We start from the raw sequence: 21,508 nt of genomic DNA, 5'->3' as shown, positions 1-21,508 counted from the left end.
CAGCCCTAGCTGTTTTGGCTCATTGGATAGAGCAACAGCCTGCACACTGAAGGGTCCTGGGTTCGATTCCAGTCAAGGGCAAATGCCCAACTTGCGGGCTTGATCCCCAGTATGGGGCATGCAGGAGGCAGCCGATCAATGATTCTCTCTCATCACTGATGTTTCTCTCTCTCTCTCTCTCTCTCTCTCTCTCTCTCTCTCTCTCTGATTCTCTCTCATCACTGATGTTTCTCTCTCTCTCTCTCTCTCTCTCTCTCTCTCTCTCTCTGATTCTCTCTCATCACTGATGTTTCTCTCTCTCTCTCTCTCTCTCTCTCTCTCTCTCTCTCTGATTCTCTCTCATCACTGATTTTTCTCTCTCTCTCTCTCTCTCTCTCTCTCTCTCTCGGATGCAGGAGGCAGCCGATCAATGATTCTCTCTCATCACTGATGTTTCTCTCTCTCTCTCTCTCTCTCTCTCTCTCTCTCTCTCTCTCTCTCTCTCTCTCTCTCCCTTCCTCTCTGAAATCAATAAAGATATATATCTTTTAAAAGGCTGTGGTACATTTATACCATGGAATACTAGGCAGCAGTAACAAAGGAGAAGCTCTTACCCTGTGAGACAGCATGGAGGGACCTGGAGAGTGTCACGCTGAGTGACATGTCAGTCAGAGAAAGACAAGTGTCACATGATCTCCCTCATGTGGAATCTAAGTAACAAAATAAACTGATGAACGGAGTGGGTCCAGATACACGGAAGCAGGGAGCAGAGAGGGAATCTCAGAGGGAAGGCGGGAGGGGAGGTGTGGTGTGCATCTATGCATCACCCATGGGCACAGACAATGGTGAAGCCCTGGGGGTGGGGGCGGGCTGGAGAGGGTCAATAGGAGAAAAAAGAGGACATATGTAATACTCCCAACAATAAAGATTTTTAAAAAATAAATAAAATAAAAAACAAAAGACTCACTAGCCTCCCATCCTGTCCAGGGTGACTGGAAGCCTTAGGCAGGGAAGGGAGACCACCCCCTCTGACAGCTGCCCTCGGGCATCGTTCAGGCAAAGGAGCAGCGGACACTGCAGGGCCTCTAGGGGCGTTGTAGAGAGGAGGTCCGACAGACTTAGACAAGGCAGAGGCCCCTCCAGCAGGAAGCTGCTGACAGGGAGGGGGGCTAGAGAAGGGAGGAGGGAGGACAAGGGAGGAAGGGAAGAAACACAGACAGTAATTTCAGGAAAGATGCTGGCCTGGCTCACGCCAGGAGAGGAAATAGTGACCATGAGATTCCACTGCTCACCTGCTCATCAGAACCCGACACCTGCTGTGGGCGCGGTAGTGGGAGGCAGCCCCGCACCTGCTGGTGGGAGGGCAGTGGTGTTCCCCACCTCCCCCAGATTTGCTGCTTGGGCAGAGCTGCACGTGCACTACCCTGGGTCCAGAAATGAGCCTGCACCCAATAGCAGGGAGGGCAGAAGGAGTGAGAAGCAGCCTGGCAGCCCTGGCACTGGGGGTGGGTAAGGTGGTGGGAAGCCTGCAGTTATCCAGGAAAATGGGAGGAGACACACAACATCACTTTATGATTCCTGGAAAGATGGAGCACAGAATTTCTTTATTTGTTGCCTCTCAGGGAGGGACAGGGGCAGGAAGCTGAATGAGCATATAGAGGGATAGTCTTGTTTGAGAGCGGTGACTTAGGACTTACAATGTTAAAATAAGTTTTGTTTAGGAAAGCAATCTGCACGCATGGAGAGTAAAATGGAACCGCCCTGGGCACAACCCCAGAGGAGCCCCTTCCCCAAAGCAGGGAGAGGAGATGCACCCCGAGGACGGCAAGATAGGGGCACCCAAGGACTTGGATTTCGGGGCAAACACGCTGTTGGGTGAGTTGATCCTGCTCCCAGAGCTGCCCTGCACTTGGGATAAAGTGAGGGAGTCACTGGTTACTTGCTAGGCTCAACCATCAGCACTAGGCAGCACCAGCGTCAACACCTGAAGTGTCGGTGTGTGGGGAGAAGAGAAACATATGTGAGCCAGAAGAGGTCAAATCAATCCTGTCATCCCTGAAACAAATCAAAGCACAGCTGCTGTCTCCCACAGAAAACGTAAAGAAGCCTGGGGACGAGAGCAAGCCCGCAGCTCCCCAGGGCCAAGCAGGGTCCTGAGGCCTCTCTCCCCACGAGTGGCTGGCTGCAGGCTGGGACAATAAAGGTACAGAGTGAGCTGGAGCCTTGAAGAGGCTCTCACAGCCACAGATGCACTGGAGCATGTCCAGCAGATTAAACCCTATTCGTTTAAAATACATAAAAAAGAGCCCAGTGTTGCTCAGTGGTTGAGCATCAATCCATACATCAAGAGGTCACCAGTCAATTCCCAGTCAGGGCACGTGCGCGGGTTGTGGGCTGTCCCTAGTAGGGAGCATACAGGAAGCAGCTGATTGATGTTGATGTTTCTCTCTCATCGATATTTCTATCTCTCCTCCCTTCCTCTCTCTAAAATGACTAAAAATATATTTAAAAATTAAAAAGACATACTACTCACTTATGCCAGCATACTTGGTGATGGTAGTGAATCAAACACATAATCTGAAGACTCTGAGGAAGATTCGTCCATTGGTGCTGACCTCCTAATGACACCACACTCACCGCAGACAGCCCAGGTAGTATGTGAGGTGGGTCAGTGTGGCGCTGGCCTGCAGCCCTAAAGAGTGCATGGGTCTTGGCACTGAGCCCAGCAGCTCTTAAACTCAGAGCAAGAGCAACAAGCTGTCTCCCGAAGGAAGGACCCCACACACAGATGCAAAACCAGAGATAACAGGAACCCTGAACAGAGTGCACACCTGACGGTATCATGGTAGTCATGTTTAAAAAGAGCCCTATCTTTCCTGACCAGCGTGGCTCAGCAGCTGGGTGTCACCCCATGCACCAAGAGGTCAACAGTTTGATTCCCGGTCAGGGCACATGACCAGGTTGTAGGCTGGATCCCCAGTGGGGGCGTGCAGGAGGCAGCCAATCAGTGATTCTCATCATTGATGTTTCTGTCTCTCTCTCCCTCTCCCTCTCCCTCTCCCTTCCTTTCTAAAAAAAAAAATCAATGAAAAAATATACTTTAAAAAAGAGCCCCATCCTTCAGCAAAATATAGGAAATACTAATGGTCCAGTGCACAGATTCATGCACATTGAAAGGAAATTAACTAGAAGAAATATTTTAATATTGCTATTCATCCTTTCTCTATAATAGAAGTATCAATAATTGGTCTTCAGAGATATTTTGTTGACAATACCACTTTCTTTCAGCTTCAGAATGTCAACAAAAACAACCAAATTCACAATTAATAATGACAGATTAAAACACATGCATGCAATTGGCACCAGAGAGTCCTTTATATGTATCTCGAATGCATGAATCAATGTTTATTTTTATTTTTTATTTTTTAAATATATTTTATTGATTTTTTACAGAGAGGAAGGGAGAGAGATAGAGAGCCAGAAATGTCGATGAGAGAGAAACATCGACCAGCCGCCTCCTGCACACCCCCCACTGGGGATGTGCCCGCAACCAACATACATGCTCCTGACCGGGATCGAACCTGGGACCCTTCAGTCCACAGACCGACGCTCTACCACTGAGCCAAATCGGCTTTGGCTCAATGTTTATTTTTAAATTGCTAGTGTGCATCATATGTACCGGCTGGTCAGTGGGTTGGCCAGATGGACAGATGGCCACTTAGCCTTTTATATATATATATATATATATATATATATATATATATATACACACACACACACACTAGTGGCCTGGAGCACGAATTCGTGCACATTGAAAGGAAATTAATTAGAAGAAGTATTTTAGTATCGCTATTCACCCATTCTCTATAATAGAAGTGTCAACCAAATTCATGATGAACAATAACAGATGGAAACACATGCATGTGATTGGCGATAGCGAGAGGTTTATATGTATCACACGTGCACAAGTCAACTTAGTCTTTTATAGATATAGAATAAATTTGCTTAATTAGACCTGCTTTCTGATTTAGCTAAACTTTTTCCAGCCCAGTGAAGCACCCCAGCTTCTCTTTCAGGTATTTGTCAGCAACACAGCAGGAAATATCAATGAGAAGCAGATTATTATTGTAGATCACACAGGGAAAACAGAGGGTAAATATTTAACTGCAGCAGTGACAAAGACTGAAGTCATTTTCAAGGTCTACCATTTCTTACTTCTTTTTAGCCAGGTCAAGTTTCTAAGCTTTCTAAATCGGTTTTCCGGCTAATGAAAAGAAAATAGGATTCTACCGAGTCTCCTATCTACCCACTCCAGGACTTCTGTGAGGATTAAGTGAGATGAGGCACGAGAAAACAATTCAGACTCCAAGCATCAGAACTCTGCCTGCAGCCCTCATGGATGGCCTTCTGGGTCTCACCCTCTTTGTGTGTCCAGGAACCCCACAAACACCCCCATTTCATACCGATTACCAAGAGCACATCACAGAACACTGAGGGAAACGTCCCAAGTTTAACCTATAGAGTTGTTTCCTCCTGTCCATCAGTAACCTCGCTTCCTCACCCCCTCCCCTTACATCTTTGTGCCTTCCCGGTCTCATCATCTTTACTCCATGCCGTTTATAAATCTGCAGAGTCACCCTAGCCGGTTTGGTTCATTGGACGAAGCATTGGCCCATGGGCTGAAGGGTACCTTGATTGCAGGCTTCATTCTGGCACTGGAGGCAACCAATCAATGTGTCTCTCTCACATCAGTGTTTCTCTCTCTCTGTTTCTCTCCCTCCCTTTCACTTCCTTTAAAAACCCTTGAATGATGAGTAACAAAACAAAGCAAAAAAATGTGGGGAGTGAACCCTTCTGTGTGTTCACATTGTCTAACGCTGAGCTCAGACAGGCTGCCCACTCACCAGGCCGATGCACTTCTTCAGGATACCCCACACACTGAAGTCACTCCTGGTGAACATCGGGGCCGGCAAGGACGTCCTGAAAAACAGTAACCACAGCAACACATGTTATTATTAATCCAACGTGAGGTTCCCTTATGACTGGTGATTTTGCTCAATGACCATTTTTCTCTCATTTTCCTGGCATGCCTGGGGAGAAAAAGATCAGCCTACTAGCTCAGTCCCAAACAAATGGACCTGTGGGAGGAACCCTGGGAGAAAATGACTGTGACCACACCAATGACTCTCCTTCCAGACCTGGGGACGGGTTGCCTTATTCCCAGAGCAGCAGTGTGCCAGCCGCCTGCAGCACCGCGGAACCATGGACAGAGGCCAGGCCACAAGGTCCCCAAGAGGGAACTACATTAAGAAAACCTTTTCAGCCCAGCCAGCGTGGCTCTGTGACTGGGCATCAGGGCACATGCCCGGGTTGCGGGCTAAATCCCCAGTTGAAAGTGTGCAGGAGGTAGCTGACCCATGATTCTCTCTCATCATTGATGTTTCTCCCTCTCTCCCTCTCCCTTCCTCTCTCTGAAATTAATAAAAGCAACACATATTTTTTTAAATGTTTAATAAAATAGTTTAAAAGAAAGAAAACCTTTTCAGAAATGCACTGTTTGCCCCTTTCAATGTGTGTGTGTTCCTGAGGCAATTCCCTGTGACTTCCCTGCAGACCACAGGCAGCCCCACAGGCAGGTCTGCTCCATGAGACCCAGCTCACAGGAGACTGGGATGGGGAACCCCTGACCCAAGTGGGGCCTGGTCTCCCTTCTGGGAATTTAGCTGGGATGAGACCCTGACTCCATCTGGGAGGGAGGGGTGCCCAGTGGGACAGAGGTGCGGGTTTGCAGGAAGTGAGATGGACCAGAGACTGAAGACTGAGCACCACCCGGTGCTTCCCTGGACGGGGCAGTGCTCTCAGGATAGGAGGACATGAGCCGGCGCCTCCGCTCCAGCACTCTGCTCTCACCCCATAAGGACCCCAAGCTCCCCCTTGGGATATCAGTTAGGGCAGCTGAGTCAGGGCACACTGCTCATTTTTAGGGATGGGAGGGAAAAGAGAGAGGCAGCTGGAGACAAAATGAGAAAAATTGCCATTTATAGAGCGCCACATGCCAGGCTGCCAGCAACTGACACCTGGTCAATTGGCAACTGTCATCTGGGCTAGACTGCAGGGGGCTGAGAAGGGAGCACGGAAAGAGGAGGGGAGAGGAGACAGCAGAGATGGAGGAGGTGGAGACACCACAGCCCGATGTGGGGGCCCTGGAGGACCCAAGAGAAGCCACTGTGGCTGGGCCCAGAGACAGCAGGGAGGGGGCCAGAGAGGAGGAGAGGATGCAGGCCCTCAGCCTAGAGGAGGTGACCTTAGAGTTCACTGTCCACATCGAGATACTTCTAAGAGGAAAAGGCTGCTGTTCTCGAATTCCAAGGAGGGGCACCATATGAACACCCACCTGAGATGGTTTTCTTTCTTTTTTTTAATTTCTTACCCAAGGATATATATATATTTTTTAAATATTTTTTATTGCCGAGATCAGTTTGGCTCAGTGGATAGAGCATTGGCCTGTGGACTGAAGAATCCCAGGTTCGATTCTAGTCAAGGGCATGTACCTTGGTTGCAGACACATCCCCAGTGAGGGGTGTGCAAGAGGCAGCTGATCAATGTTTCTCTCTCATCGATGTTTCTAGCTCTCTATCCCTCTCCCTTTCTCTCTGTAAAAAAATCAATTATATATATATATATATATATATACATATATATATATATATATATATATATATATATAAATATATTTTATTGATTTCAGAGAGGCAGGAAGAGGGGGAGAGAGGGAAACATCAATGATGAGAGAGACATTGATCGGCTGCCTCCTGCATGTCTCCTACTGGGGATCAAGCCTACAACCCGGGCATGTGCCCTTGACCAGATTGACCAGATTGAACCTAGAACCCTTCAGTCCACAGGCCGATGCTCTATCCACTGAGCCAAACCAGCTAGGGCTCCCGAGGATATTTTTTCCATTTTAGAGAGAGCAAAGGGAGGGCAGGGAGGGGGAGAGGGAGACTTGGATTGGTTGCCTCATGCATGTGCCCTGACAGAGCTGGAGATCAAACCTGCAACCCAGGTACATGCCCTTGACTGGAAATGGAACCTGTGACCCTTCGGTGCTTGGGCTGACACTCTAACCACTGAGCTACCATCCAGGGCCCACCTGAGTTTTAAGTGAGGGGTGGACGTGGCCTGGTTAGACCTGTCTGAAAAAGTGACTGCTGCAGCACGAAGAAAGAGGGGGTGTGGGTGCAGTTACAGGGTGACTGCAGGAGACCCAGGGGATGGGGTGGATGTGACAGCAGTCAGGACTGAAGGGGCCCAGGCGTGTGTCAGAGTTGGGAAATGGGAAGGGGAGAAAAAGGGGAAGCTTCTGGGCTGACTCGCCAATGTCACTATGGACCAGTTGCGGGGTGCGGAGGAGGGGCTGACAGCGGAAATCGGGCCTGCATGGGCCAGGTCACCTTAGCATGCAGGAGCTGTGACAACATCGACCGAGCAAGCGACTGAACAAGTAAAAGTATGAGTCCTCCAGGCCAGGCGTGGGGTAAGCATTTGGGCCTAAAGCTCTGAAAGGTCAGGCTGAAGGTGCAAGCCAGATCAGGGTGGACAGAGGCCCACCTTCCACTGACACCACCTCACGAGCTTGACCCCGCTGACGCATTGGGTCACGGTCATCAGAATCTCCTGGCCTGTGAATGAAACACTGAGAGGAGCCTGGAATGCGGTCTCCCTGCACTGAAGGAGGAGGGTCCCCTGCAGGGTGCCAGGCCCCAGGTGTGGTGCCAGGTCGCCCGCCGCGCTCAGGCTTCCCAGCACTGTGGGGCAGGGTGGCCATCCTGCCATTCTACAGATGACGGGAACAGGAGTCGCACAAGCGCCATCACTGACTGGAAGTCTCAGCTGCACAGATGCCGGGTTCTGTCAGAGGAGCTGGCCCACATGGCCCTCTGGCCTCCGGCTGTCACGGACACACTGAAGATTCTAAATCACACACGTGGAACACCATACCTGTGCCTCTGAATCCCATTCTCCTGTGGGGGCCTTTCCCCAGCTTCCCCAATGCCGTTGCTTTTGCTGGTGTCCACAGGCAGCCTTCCGGGGGCTTTCTGACTGGCCTCTGAAAATTCCCCAGAAGAGTTATCAGAATCAAAGCCTGCGCAAGACAAACAGAGTGGTCATTTTTGCAGAACGTGGAAGCTAAAAGCCTGCCTCCCAGAATTCTGTGCAAGCAGAATACCTGACGGTCTAGATTGCTTCTATGGGCACATTCAGGTTAATTAAGTCTGCTTCCCAAGAACGAAGGCAGAGAAGCAGGAGCACTGCGGGAGCTTCCAAGGGAGACAGACCGCCCACTCTGACCAGGGTTTCACATACACCAGGTTCCTTAGGGCCTGCTGGGCACTGTCGCTGATCTGTGGTTCAGCCTCAGGGACCCAGAACAGGGTTCCTGTGGCTTTATTCAATGGCTCACGCCCTTCTGGGCCGGAGCCTCTACAACACTCTAACCTGGGCCTCAAGGAGGCAGCGTGTCCTGTCTGCACAAGATCTGCAGTCCCCCTCCACTCCTCCTCTCCAGATCCAACCCCCTGGGCTGGTTTCTAAGGAAGGCAGACACTGTGCCATGCCACTGCCGGAACCGATCGGACTGACGGTCTCTGAGAGTGAGTGACTGGTTTAACTAGAGCACTCCTCCACAGCATAGAAAACCGGGGAAAGGAGCCAGCTAGGCCTCACATAAACTACAGCTGAATATGTTCTCCAGGCCACCCAGACTCAAGAAGAGCGCCCACTGGGATGTGCTCCAGGGCCCTTCCCCCAAAGGGCTCCCCTCCACGAAGCAGGCAGCGGTGGGGAAGGCAGGCGTGCTCTGCCCCATGAGGAAGAGCGGGTGCACCGAGCAAAGCAGAGGGACTGGGCCGCCAGGGCGAGGTGGCTCCTGCCGGTGCCAGGACGACCCAGACTACTTCAGCAGGGGCCTGCGCTCACAAGGTCCCGCCATTTCACAGAAAGTAAGGCGAGGCCCAGGTGTAAAGCTAGGGGCTAATTGTTGTCAGACCCCAAACCTAGTACAACATCTGCGGCTGAGCCTCCCTGAGAATAGCAAATATCCTTTCATATTCTCCCATGTTGACAAATTTATTCAATGTCGGAGTGAGATTAATTGCACAATGATTTTGAAAGAATACAATAGAAATGAACCTCTTAACTGACAACTGTCTTCTGAAAGAGCCTCTAATGTTCACGGCCAATCCCAAAAGCACATCTACTTGACGCCCAGTCTACACTTAGCTTGGAGCATCCTGACTAAAGAGAATGTCTGCAGGGCTTGCCCACTGCCTGTGCCAGGCGGCCCATCTCCACACCCTCCCTCAGTGCTGAGAGCTTTATGTGGACCGTTTGCTTCGACTACAGCTGGACGTGTGCCCAAAAACAGGCCACATGTCGTTGACAATTATGTGAAGGTTTTGCCTCAAATTAGGCCAGTGCTCTGTCAACATGTATTTACTGTAGAAAAGGGGAAGCCTGAAGTCACTCGTGATCTGATCCTTCAGAGACAACCCCTTCCAACAGGCCAGTTCGGGAAGTTTTAGCCCTCGGTCTGTACGTGGTTTCATGGACTTGAAGACCTTCCTGGAAGAAGTGGTTGCCTGTTGAAGCTGTTCCTCTAATAACTGCTGGGTTCAGAGACTTTTTAGGTGAGTTAAAGGGGAACCCAGTGCTCCAGACAGTGAAGCAGGCTGCTCTGCATCGCTGTGGCTACTTCACTGCAGGGGGACCCTTCCCATTGTCATTCCTTCCATTGTCTGTTTTGGACCCAAAGGAGGGAGGTGACAAATCAGTTCACCTGCCTTTTCCCCCTTTCCTGAGTCCATGCAGAGCATTGCTGCTGTGCAGACAGACGAGAGGCACCACCCAAACACCACACCACGGAGTTCCAGACCTCTCCGGGAAAATCCTCAGGCAGAAACTCAGATGGCCAGCAGTCTTGGTCACACTGGTTCCCAGGAGAGAGGGACCCATGGAGGCCAGCCTCTCTGGAGGCCTGAAGGCAATCCCCTAAACCCGCCACTAGTGGGGGCTCAGTCTCATCAGGAGCTGAAGTGTGAAGAGCAGGTGAGTCACAGACACACCTCTGGGAGGCACCTGGCCATGAGGGATGGCGGCGTGCTCAGTGCCTCTCTCCTGGGTTTGCCACAGGAATGAATCAGTAATCTGGGCTGCCTGTCCATGCACTGGCCCCCGCTCCTCCTTTGGGAAAGAGAAGCTTGGTGGTGATGGAAGCACACCCCAAGAAGGTGCTGACAAGGCTCAGGGGACAGCGAAGCAGGCCAAGAGACAGTGACAGTGGTCACAAAGAACCTTGTGCTGTGCTGGGCTCCATGTCGTTTTGGCAGTAACACAGGTGGCCCCCTGACTGCACTTGGGAAGACTCACTAACACCTGGGTACCCAAAACAAGATTCCAAAAGTGGGCTGCGAGGGTGGCGGGTAGAAAGTAAGCGGCTGTCTTGAACTTTAAGAGCTTTGGACCTTGCCGAAACCAGTTTGGCTCAATGGATAGAGCGTCGGCCTGCGGACTGAAAAGTCCTGGATTCGATTCTGAACAAGGGCATGTACCCTGGTTCCGGGCACATCCCCAGTAAGGGATGTGCAAGCAGCAGCTGATCGATGTTTCTCTCTCATCGATGTTTCTAACTCTCTATCCCTTTCTCTCTTCCTCTCTGTAAAAAATCAATAATATATATATATATATTTTAAAAAATAGCTTTGGACCTCAAGTGGTCACTGTGATGGGGGAAAGGGGCTGCTCAAAGTTTATATGTCCCACCCAGCCCAGTGACCCAGCCTACTGCCCTCATACAAACACTCCCATCAATGCTGTTTCCACTTGGGCACACCAAGCAGCTTTCCAACTACAGGCTCTGTGCCGCCACTTAGAAAGGCTGTGGGGAAATGGAAAATAACTGAACTTTGAGCATTTACATGCAAGAGCAATTCCTTTAAAGACTAAAAACGGAATTGCCCTTTCTTCTTACTTCCTGTTGTCTAAAGCTGAGCTTTCTCCCCAGATCTGAGAGTCAAGCCTGGAAACATGCTTTCCTGACCATCCTCAATCTGCAGGCCCGGGTGGGGGCTTTGCGCTCCATGAACTAGTGAATGATGGACCTTTTCTCTGTGCTCACCTGTGACGGCATCAAAGAACTCCTCGTCCCCGTTCATGCTGGGCAGCCAGGAGCCCTGCCCCGATCTGCAGTCTCCTACTGAATCATTGCCCGGGTCTACATTGACGGTGTCAGGTGTGTCACACGGGAGCTTTGGGGGTAAAATCCAATAGGTGGTGGAGATCTAAGAGGAGAAACATTTTGACATACTTAACTTTCAGAAGTTTTATGGCTTAGAAACATTTTTCAAATACCATTTGTCATTTTTTCAATCAATCTCAATTACATCTTAGCAAAGAAATAAACTAATAATTTTATGACAAATGCATGAGCCTGGCCAGGGGCCTCAGTTGGTTGGAGCATCATCACCAACACAAAAGGCTGTAGGTTTGATTCCCAGTCAGGGCATATAACTAGTTTGTGGGTTCACTCTCTGGTCAGGGCACATATGGAGGCAACTGATCAATGATTCTCTCACATCAGTTTCTCTCTCTCCTTTCTTCTCTCTAAAATCAATAAAAAAACAGGCCTAGCTGGTTTTGCTCAGTGGATAGAATGTCAGCCTACAGACTTGCAGTGTTTCCCAAAGTGTGGTACAAGGTAACCCCCAGGGGTACGGGAAGAGTTTGGTGGGGATACGCATTGCACCGGAGTTTGGTGGGGATATGCACTGCACCGTGCTTAGCTGCGCCTAATACATCCATTTTCTTTTGACGAGGGGTACTCAGCATTACAAAAATTATTGAAGGGGTACTCATATGTCAAAAGTTTGGGAAACACTGGACTAAAGAGTCCTGGGTTCAATTCAGGTCAAGGGCACATGCCCAGGTTGCAGGCTTGATCCTGGTAGGGGGTATGCAGGGTACAGCCAATCAATGATTCTCTCTCATCATTGATGTTTCTCTCTCTCCCTCTCCCTTCCTCTCTGAAATTAATAAAAAATATATATATTTAAAACAAAACAAAAAAAAAACATGATTTAAAAGAGAATTTTTAAAAATCAAAGAAAAACAAACAAGCATATCCTCAGCGAGAATTAAACAAAAATCTTCAAAAATAATAAAATTTGGAACCCTTGTGCACTGCTGGTGGGAATGCAGACTGGTGCAACCACTGTGGAGAATAGTATGGAGTTTCCTCAAAAAACTGAAAATGGAACTCCCATTTGACCCAGTAATCCCATTCCTAGAAATATATCCCAAGAAACTAGAAACACCAATCAGAAAGGATATATGCACCCCTATGTTCATAGCAGCACAATCTACAATAGTTAGAATCTGGAAACAGCCTAGGTGCCTGTCAGCAGATGATTGGATCCAAAAACTATGGTACATCTACACAATGGAATACTATGCTGCCATAAAAAAGAAGGAATTCTCATCATTTGCAGCAACCTGGATAGAATTGGAGAACATCATGCTGAGTAAAATAAGCCAGTCAATAAAACAGAAATACCACATGACCTCACTCATTTATGGATAATAAAGAACATTATAAACTGATGAACCAAAAGATAGATATAGAGACAGTAAAGCAACAAGCAGACTGTCAAATTAAAAAAACAAAATTTGTCTGGCCAGAATGGCTCAGTGGTTGAGCATCGACCTATGAACCAGGTCAGGTTTGATTCCTGATCAGTACACATGCCCAGGTTGCAGACTCGATCCCTGGGGAGGACATAGGGGGGTGGAGAGATGCAGGAGACAACCAATGATTCTCTCTCAACATTGTTTCTATCACTCTCCCTCTCCCTTCCTCTCTGAAAGTAATAAAAATATATTTTTTAAAAAATAACAAAATTCATCTCAAAAAATATGAGAGGAAACATTTATAATACAAATATCCAACAATGAATACATCAATAAGTAATCATTATTTGAAGTTATTTTTATTTTAAAATCTTCATCTACAGCCTCTTCATCTACAGCCAAGGTTGATGTGCTCAGTGGTTAGAGCATTGGATTCGATTCCTGGTCAAGAGCACATACCTGAGCTGCTGGCCCTGGTCAGGACATGTGCGGGAGACAACCAATCTATGTGTCTCCGTCACATCCATGTTTTTTTCTCTCTCTTCCCCTCTTCACTCCCTCCCTTCCACTCTCTCTAAAAATCAATGGAAAAAATGTCCTCGGGTGAGTATTAACAAAAGTAAATTAAAAATGAAACCATCACCCAAGTTGTATAAGAAATAGTACAACGACTGGCTTGGGACAGTCACAAGAGCAGGTTAGTTTCCATTCCCACATCAGAGTCCAGACACGGCTCAGGGATTGTGCTGAATTCTTTCTCCAAATAGGCAGGTTGTTATAAATGAAAAATTATGTTAAAATATTTATTTCACATCAACAGCAAGCCAATTTTCAATTCTGGAGAAGCTGCTATATAGATAAGTTAGCTATTATCAGCATAAACCGAAACCAACTGAAATTTCCTCAAAATTATTTTGACTCAGCCCAGCTGGCATGGCTCAATGGTTGAGTGTCAACCTATAAACCAGAGGGTCATCAGTTGGATTCCCAGTCAGGGCACTTGCCCAGGTTGTGTACTCAATTCCCAGTGTGGCATATATAAGAAGCAGCCAATCAATGATTCTCTCTCAAGTCTAACAAATGCACCTTTATGTTTTTCTTAGAAAAACAGATCTAATCACTTGGGAATCAGGTGACTGGCTAAGAGCTTGTGGACCTGGAGGGTTTATGTCCACAGTCAGCTCACTAAAGAGCAGGGTTGCATGTTCTTTCTCTTCTCTATAAAAATGGGCAAGGCAACCGAGATGTAATCTTCACACAGCACAGAGAGTTCACCAATGATACAAACACTCTGGCTCCTTTTTGGAGGTTAACTATGAATTCTGAATTTGAATTGTTCAAAATAATATAAATTATATTTAATAACTTAAAAATGCATTAGCAAGCAACAATCAGACAGAGGATAAAGAGAGGACTTCAACAACAAACTAACCCAATGAGATCTGGTAGACACATGCAACATATGCGTTTTCCAGTGCACACAGGACATTCTCCAGGACATATGAGACCACAGATCCATTTCAATAGATTTTAAAAGGCAGATATACAAAGCATCTTCTCTAACCACAAAAGGATGAATTATAAATCAACAAAAGTAAATCTGAAAAGCCCACAAAGAAGTAGAAATTAAATAGCATGCTCTTAAACATGGATCGAAGAAGAAATCACAAGGGAAATATCCTTGGATAAGGATTAACAACAACAAAAGCAAGGTGGTTGAATCCTATCTAATAAAAGAGTAATATACAAATTAACCATCACTTCATTACACCCATAGGCCACACCCATCAGCCAATCAGCAGCACATATGCAAATAAACCCAACCAAGATGGCTATGGCCACAGAGAGCAGAAGGGAGGCTTGGGTTTCCCCGCCAATAGAGGAAGCCAAGCTTTCCGCCTGTCCTTGCGGGCCTAGGCCTCCACTCAAGGCTACAAAGTTTCAATGACATAAGATACATAAATCCAAACAGAAATGACAGCAGCCATGGAGCTGGAAAGAGGAGGAGGCTAGGGTTGCCCCCAGCAATGGAGAAAGCCAAGCTTTCGGCACAGATTGGCCGGCCCAGGCCTCTGCTTAAGGCTACAAAGTTTCAATTACAGAAGATACATAAGCCACAACTGATTTGGCTCAGTGGATAGAGTGTCGGCCTGTGGACTGAAGGTCCCAGGTTCGATTCCAATCAAGGGCATGTACCTTGGTTGCGGGCACATACCCAGTGGGGGGTAGGAGGGGGTGCGCAGGAGGCAGCCGATCGATGTTTCCCTCTCATTGATGTTTCTAACTCTCTTTCCTTCTCCCTTCCTCTCTGTACAATAAAATATATTTAAAAGAAGAAGAAGATACATAAGTCCCAACAGAAATGGCTGCCGCCATGGAGCAAGCAGAAGGCTTGGCTCCACTCCAGGCTACAAAGTTTCAATTGTAGAAGATAAATATACCCCAGATACCAGGGCCTCTGCTTGGGTTGCCAGGGGGCATGGCCAGCAAACCACCACAGGCCCCTCGCCTAGGCTGCCCCATGCCCCAAGGGAACCCTCACCCTGATCCAAGACATCCTTCAGGGCAAACCAGCCAGCCCCTACCATGCACCAGGCCTCTATCCTATCTAATAAAAGAGTAATATGCAGATTGACCATCACCCCAACACACAAGATGGCTGCTCCTATGTGGTCAAAGATCCTGCCCCCATGTGGACACAAGATGGCCAGTAGGGGAGGGCAGTTGGGAGGGACCAGGCCTGCAAGGGAGGGCAGTTGTGGGCAATCAGGCCAGCAAGGGAGGGCAGTTAGGGGTGACCAAGCCAGCAGAGGAGAGAAGTTGGGGGTGACCAGGCCTGCAGGGAAGGGCAATTGGGAGGGAACTAGGCCTGCAAGGGAGGGTAGTTGGGGGGACCAGGCCTGCAGGAGAGGACAGTTAGGAATGACCAGGCTGGCAGGAAGCAGTTAGGCATCAATCAGGCTGGCAAGGGAATGGTTAGGGGGTGATCAGGCTGGCAGGCAGAAGCGGTTAAAGGCAATCAGGAAGGCATGTAGGCGAGAAGTAGGGAGCCAGCAGTCCTGGATTGTGAGAGGGATGTCCAACTACCCGTTTAGGCCTGATCCCACAAGGATCAGGCCTAAATGGGCAGTCAGACATCCCTCGAGGGATCCCAGATTAAAGAGGGTGCAGGCGGGGCTGAGGGACACCCGCCCCCATGCACTAATTTCATGTACCGGGCCTCTAGTCAGTAATAATAAAGCTTCCAACAAAGAAAAGCCCTGTATTTGATGGCTTTGCTGGTGAATTCCACTATTTCAATTGGAAATAACATCAAACCTCCTCAAAGTTTTTTAAAAAATGTGGAGATGGGAAAACTTCCTAACTCATTCTATGAGGCCAGCCCACAACCACGACACCAAGGCCATATAGACACTAAAAAAAAAACACACTACATGTCGAAACCGGTTTGCTCGGTGGATAGAGCGTCGGGCTGCGAACTTAAAGGTCCCAGGTTCGATTCTGGTCAAGGGCATGTACCTTGGTTGCGGGCACATCCCCAATGGGGGTGTGCAGGAGGCAGCTGATCCCAAGTAGGGGGTGTGCAGGAGGCAGCTGATTGATGTTTCTAACTCTCTATTCCTCTCTGTAAAAAATCAATAAAATATTTTTTTTTTAAAAAGAAAACTACAGACTTACATCCCTTATGAACATTGATACAAAAATCCTCAACAAAATACTAGCAAACTAAATACATTAAAATGCATTCAGCGAGCCGAAGCTGGTTTGGCTCAGTGGTAGAGCGTCGGTCTGCAGACTGAAAGGTCCCAGGTTCGATTCCAGTCAAGGACATGTACATTGGTTGCGGGCACATGCCTAGTAGGGGGTGTGCAAGAGGCAGCTGGTCGATGTTTCTCTCTCATTGACGTTTCTAACTCTCTATTTCTCTCCCTTCCTCTCTGTAAAAAATCAATAAAATATATATTTTTAAAAATGCATTCAGTGAATCCCTGCAGAAAACCAAGATGGTGGCATAGGTAAACACCTAATTGCAGCCTCTCACACTCACAACAATTTCAAAAAAATACAACTAAAATACAAAATGGACATTACCCAGAATTACAGGAAAGTCAACTGACTGGAAATTCTACAACGAGAAGGAAAGAGAAAACCAGAAGGAAAACCAAGAGCCTAAGAGCCTAAGGTACCGAGACACCGTGCGCGCGGGGAGAAGACGGAGCCAGAGAGGAGGGGAGGCGGAGTGCCTGGCTGGTGTTCCCTGGCGGGAAGGAGATAAAAGCTCCGGACTGTGCTGAACCCCAGTTCCGACTGCACTGAACCCCAGTTCTGGGCGAGAACCTGGGGACCCAGGCTCATACCGAGGGAGCCTGGGCTATAAGGCGGAAACTTAGGGTAGCGGCGAAAGGCAATCCCAGAGGCGCGCACATTGCGCGCAGAGAACAGACGGTTGACTGTGCCGCTGGATTGCCCTAGCGGGAAGGAGACAAAAGCTCCAAAATGCTCTGAATCCCACTTCCAACCCCACTTCCAAATGAAGTGAACCCCAGTTCCGGGCTCATTGGGGGAGAGCCTAGACTGTTTGGTAGCAGACGAAACTCGAGGGCACCTTTCTCTCAGAGGTGCTTGCAGCGAGTACCAAAGGACACTGAGGAACACTGAAACTCAGGAACCTCATGGGGGGGGGCTGAGGAAGCCAAGGCTGTAGGCTCCACCCTGAAACTCTGCCCCATCCAAGCTGAACACAGAAACTTTTAAGGCTACCAACTCAGGGAAGCTGCGAAAATGCCGAGACAAGGAAACAGATCACAAACGAAAGAAATGGAGGACAAAAAGCGACTGGATATAGAGTTCAAAAACACGCTTATAAGGTTTTTCAAGAATTTTCTAGAAAAGGCCGATAAAATATACGAGACCTATGAAAAGATGAAAAGGGATCAACTAGAAATAAAGAATACACTGTCTGAAATAAAAAATATTATACAGAGTCCTAAAAACTGAATGGAAGATCGCAAGAATCAAGTCAAAGATTTGGAACATAAAGAACGAGAAGATATTCCTCCACAGAAGCAAGAAGACAAGAGAATCCAGAAAGTTGAAGATAATGTAAGAAACCTCTGGGACAACTTCAAGTTAACCAACATCAGAACTATGGGGGTCCCAGAAGAAGAGAGAGAGCAAGATACCGAAAACATACTGGAAGAAATAGTGACAGAAAACTTCCCCTGGAAAAGAATTAGACTTACAAGTCCAGGAAGAGCACAGAACGCCAAACAAAAGGAATCAAAGAGAACCACACCAAGACACATCATAATTAAAATGCCAAGAGCAAAAGACAAAGAAAGAATATTAAAAGCAGCAAGAGAAAAGCAGGTAGTTACCTATAAAGAAGCATCCATAAAAATGTCAGCCGATTTCTCAACAGAAACCATGCAGGCCAGACGGGAATGGCAAGAAATATTCAAGGTGATGAATAGCAAGAACCTACAGCCAAAAATAATCTACCCAGCAAAGCTATCACTCAGAATCGAAGGCCAGATAAAGAGCTTCACTAATAAAAAAAAGCTAAAGGAGTTCATCAACACCAAACCAGAATTATATGAATTGCTGAAGGGGGTTCTTTAGGAAGAGAAAGAAAATAAAGATAAAAATTATGAACAACAAATACCTAACTATCAACAAGTGAATCTAAAAACCAAGGGAATTTAAAAAAATCTGATGAACAATATTAACTGGTGAATATAATAGAATCAGAAGTATGGAAGGTGAGTGAACTGACGATTCTCGGGAAAAAGGGGAGTGGGGGGTGCGGGAAGAGACTGAACATAAAATGTGCACCTATGGGTGAGGATAATGGGCGGGGGGGAGAAGGGCAGAGGGAGGGGTGGGAAAATGGTGAAGGGGAGCAATGGAGGGGAAAAATAAAAATGAGGAACATTTGTTCTTTTGTTTGTTTGTTTGGGTTTTTTTTTTTTTTTTTAATAAATCAATCTTTATTGTTCATATTATTACAAAGGTTCCTCATTTCTTCCCCCTTCCACCAGGTTCCCACCCCATCCTCCGCCCCCTCCCCACTCCCCATTGAAAAATGAGTAACATTTGTAATAAAAAAAAAAAAATGCATTCAGCAACACACTCAAAGGATTATACACCAAATGGGATTTATTACTGGAATACACAGATAGTTGAACACAGGAAGATCAATCAATGTAATACATCACATTAACAGAATGAAAAACACATGATCATCTCAATGGATCTAGATAAATCATCTGACCAACTTCAACACTTTTCATGATATAAATAAAAAACACCCCACACTCAATAAACTACCAATAGAAGGATACTACCGAACATAATAAAAGCCATAGATAAAAACTCCACAGGGAACAAAACACTCAAAGGTGAAAGACTGAAAGCTTTTCCTCAAATTTCAGAACAAGACAAGGATGCCCACTCACCAATGCTATGGATTGTAGTACTGGAAGTTCTAGCCAGAGTAATCAGACAAGAAAAAGAAATGAAAGACATCAAAACTCAATAACAACAACAAAATTTCCTGATTCAAAAATGGGCAAAGGACTTAAATAGACATTTCATTTCACCAAGGAAGATGCACAAATGGCCAACAGGGTGGCCTTGACAGGCAGGCAGAGGGACCCCAGCCTGACCCAAGGAGCCAAGGGGCCAGCACTTCTGGTAAGGACCCAGCAGGAGATGGCCTAGAGCCCCACCATCCACAAGTTTCCCCAAGTCCCTTCCTCCCCTTGAAACTGATATTCAACAGTGAGTGCCAGGGAGGATTCAAGATGGCTGCTCAGGTAGACACCTAATAGCAGCAGCACACAACAATTTCAATGGAATACAACTAAAATGTAGAGTGGACATCGCCCAGAGCTACAGGTAGTCGACTGACTGAAAATTCTACAACAAGAAGGAAAGAGAAAACCAGAAGGAAAATCAGAGAAGCTGAAAAAAAGCCTAAGGTACGGAGACATGCTGCGCGCTTGCACGCATGCGTGTGCGGAGAGGTCACAGCCGGAGAGGAGGAGAGGGCTGGGTGCTGCCTGGCGTTCCCTAGCAGGAAGGAAATAAAACCCCCAGCCTGGGCTGAACCCCCGAACCAGCAGCGCTGACCCCCAGTTATGAGCCAGACCCTGGGGACCCAGGCTCTGGTGGGGGAGACGGGGCTGTGAGGCGGAATCCCAGGGGAGCAGCGAAAGGCGGGGCCCCCGGAGTCGCGCGCACATTGCGCGCAGAGGACTGAATGTTGACTCTGATGCTGGATTACCCTAGCCAGAAGAAACAAAGCCTCTGGCGGCGCTGAGCCTCAGTCCGGACTGCTCTGAACCCCAGTCCTGGACCAGACCCTGGGGACCCAGGCTCGGGCAGGGGGAGACGGGGCTGTGAGGCGGAAGCCCAGGGGAGCAGCGAAAAGTGGAGCGCCCAGAGTCGCGCGCACTGCGTGCAGAGGACAGTCTGTTGACTCTGATCCTAGACTCCCCTAGTGGGAAGGAGAAGAAAAAAAAGCTCCAGGCTGGAGGAATGCGACATGGAGCAGGAGCCCCTGCCGGACACCAGCCAGGACACCAGCCAGCCGGGAGCCGGCAGGGAGCCGGGCGACGGGGCCCCCAGGGGGGGGGGTGCCCCCGAGCCATTGACCTCTGAGCGCGGGCAATGGAGCCAAGGCCGGGGGCTGCTTCCTGGGCAGCGCTGACCCCGGCAACAGGCTGGAGCAGCACGGGAGCCCGCGGAGAACAAAGGGGTGACACAGGCCAACCTGCTGAGCTCCCAGGACAAGGAGGAAGAAACCAAAGTTCTCAATGTGAAGAAATCAAGTGAGAGCAAAAGATAGTAAAATTACTTAAGAAAGAATACAAAGAAGATCTTGAAAAATCAAAGACTAAGTCAGAACTCAACTCACCAGCCAATATTGCAACATAAATGCGTTAAAAAAAAAAAAAAAAAAAAAAAAAGGACAGAATGTTGGAACAGTGGCGGCCAGGCCTAGAGTGCCCAGGCACAAAGCAATGGCAACTGGGCCCGGAGCAGCAACGGCCAGGCCCCAGAGCAGCAGCAGCCAGAACCATAGCAACAATAGCCAGCGCTGGAGCAGCCAGACCTGAGGCGGAGGCAGCCAAGCCCAGGGTGGCCAGTCCAGGAGTACCCAGACCCGGAGTGGCCGGACCCGGAGAAGCCGGGCCCAGAGCAGCTGGGTTGGGAGCAGCCAGGTCCAGAACAGCAGTAGCCAAGCCAGGAGCATCCAGGCTGGGAGCGGCCAGACTCAGAGCGGCCGGGCTTGGGGCAGCCGGGCCCAGAGCAGCCAGGTCTGGTGCGGCCAGGCCCGAAGCAGCGGCCGCCAGGCTGGGAGCAGCCAGGCCCGGAGCAGCTGGGTCTGGCGCGGCCAGGCCCGGAGCAGCCGGGTATGGCGCGGCCAGGCCCGGAGCAGCGGCTGCCAGGCTGGGTGCGGCCAGGCCCGGAGCAGCCGGGTATGGTGCGGCCAGGCCCGGAGCAGTGGCTGCCAGGCTGGGAGCGGCCAGGCCCGGAGCAGCCGGGTCTGGTGCGGCCAGGCCCGGAGCAGCGGCTGCCAGGCTGGAAGCAGCCAGGCCCGGAGCAGCCGGATCTGGTACGGCCAGGCCCGGAGCAGCGGCTGCCAGGCTGGGAGCGGCCAGGCCCGGAGCAGCCGGGTCTGGTGTGGCCAGGCCCGGAGCAGCGGCTGCCAGGCTGGGAGCGGCCAGGCCCGGAGCAGCGGCTGCCAGGCTGGGAGCGGCCAGGCCCGGAGCAGTCGGGTCTGGTGTGGCCAGGCCCGAAGCAGCAGCTGCCAGGCTGGGAGCGGCCAGGCCCGGAG

At 49.0% G+C, this 21,508-nt stretch overlaps 1 protein-coding gene across 4 annotated transcripts in view; it reads right to left on the bottom strand.

Moving 5' to 3' along the window:
• Nucleotides 1–21,508, bottom strand: part of OSBPL2 (oxysterol binding protein like 2) — a 44,887-nt gene that overhangs the window by 17,663 nt on the left and 5,716 nt on the right. For 3 of the 4 annotated variants that reach the window (XM_036420010.2, XM_036420008.2, XM_036420009.2), the window contains 3 exons: nt 11,156–11,318; nt 7,981–8,125; nt 4,884–4,959 (listed from right to left, as the gene is read on the bottom strand). In XM_036420010.2, coding sequence (XP_036275903.1) covers nt 4,884–4,959; nt 7,981–8,125; nt 11,156–11,192 — 258 coding nt within the window. In that variant the 5' untranslated portion in view covers nt 11,193–11,318. Of the gene's footprint in view, nt 1–4,883; nt 4,960–7,980; nt 8,126–11,155; nt 11,319–21,508 lie in introns of those variants that run through there. The other variant, XM_036420007.2, reaches the window with a different exon arrangement.

This window comes from Pipistrellus kuhlii, unplaced genomic scaffold (genome assembly GCF_014108245.1).
Source record: "Pipistrellus kuhlii isolate mPipKuh1 unplaced genomic scaffold, mPipKuh1.p scaffold_m20_p_60, whole genome shotgun sequence".
Classification (NCBI taxonomy): domain Eukaryota; kingdom Metazoa; phylum Chordata; class Mammalia; order Chiroptera; family Vespertilionidae; genus Pipistrellus; species Pipistrellus kuhlii.
Note: the sequence above shows the minus strand (reverse complement) of the source record. Positions and strands in the feature narration are given on the sequence as shown.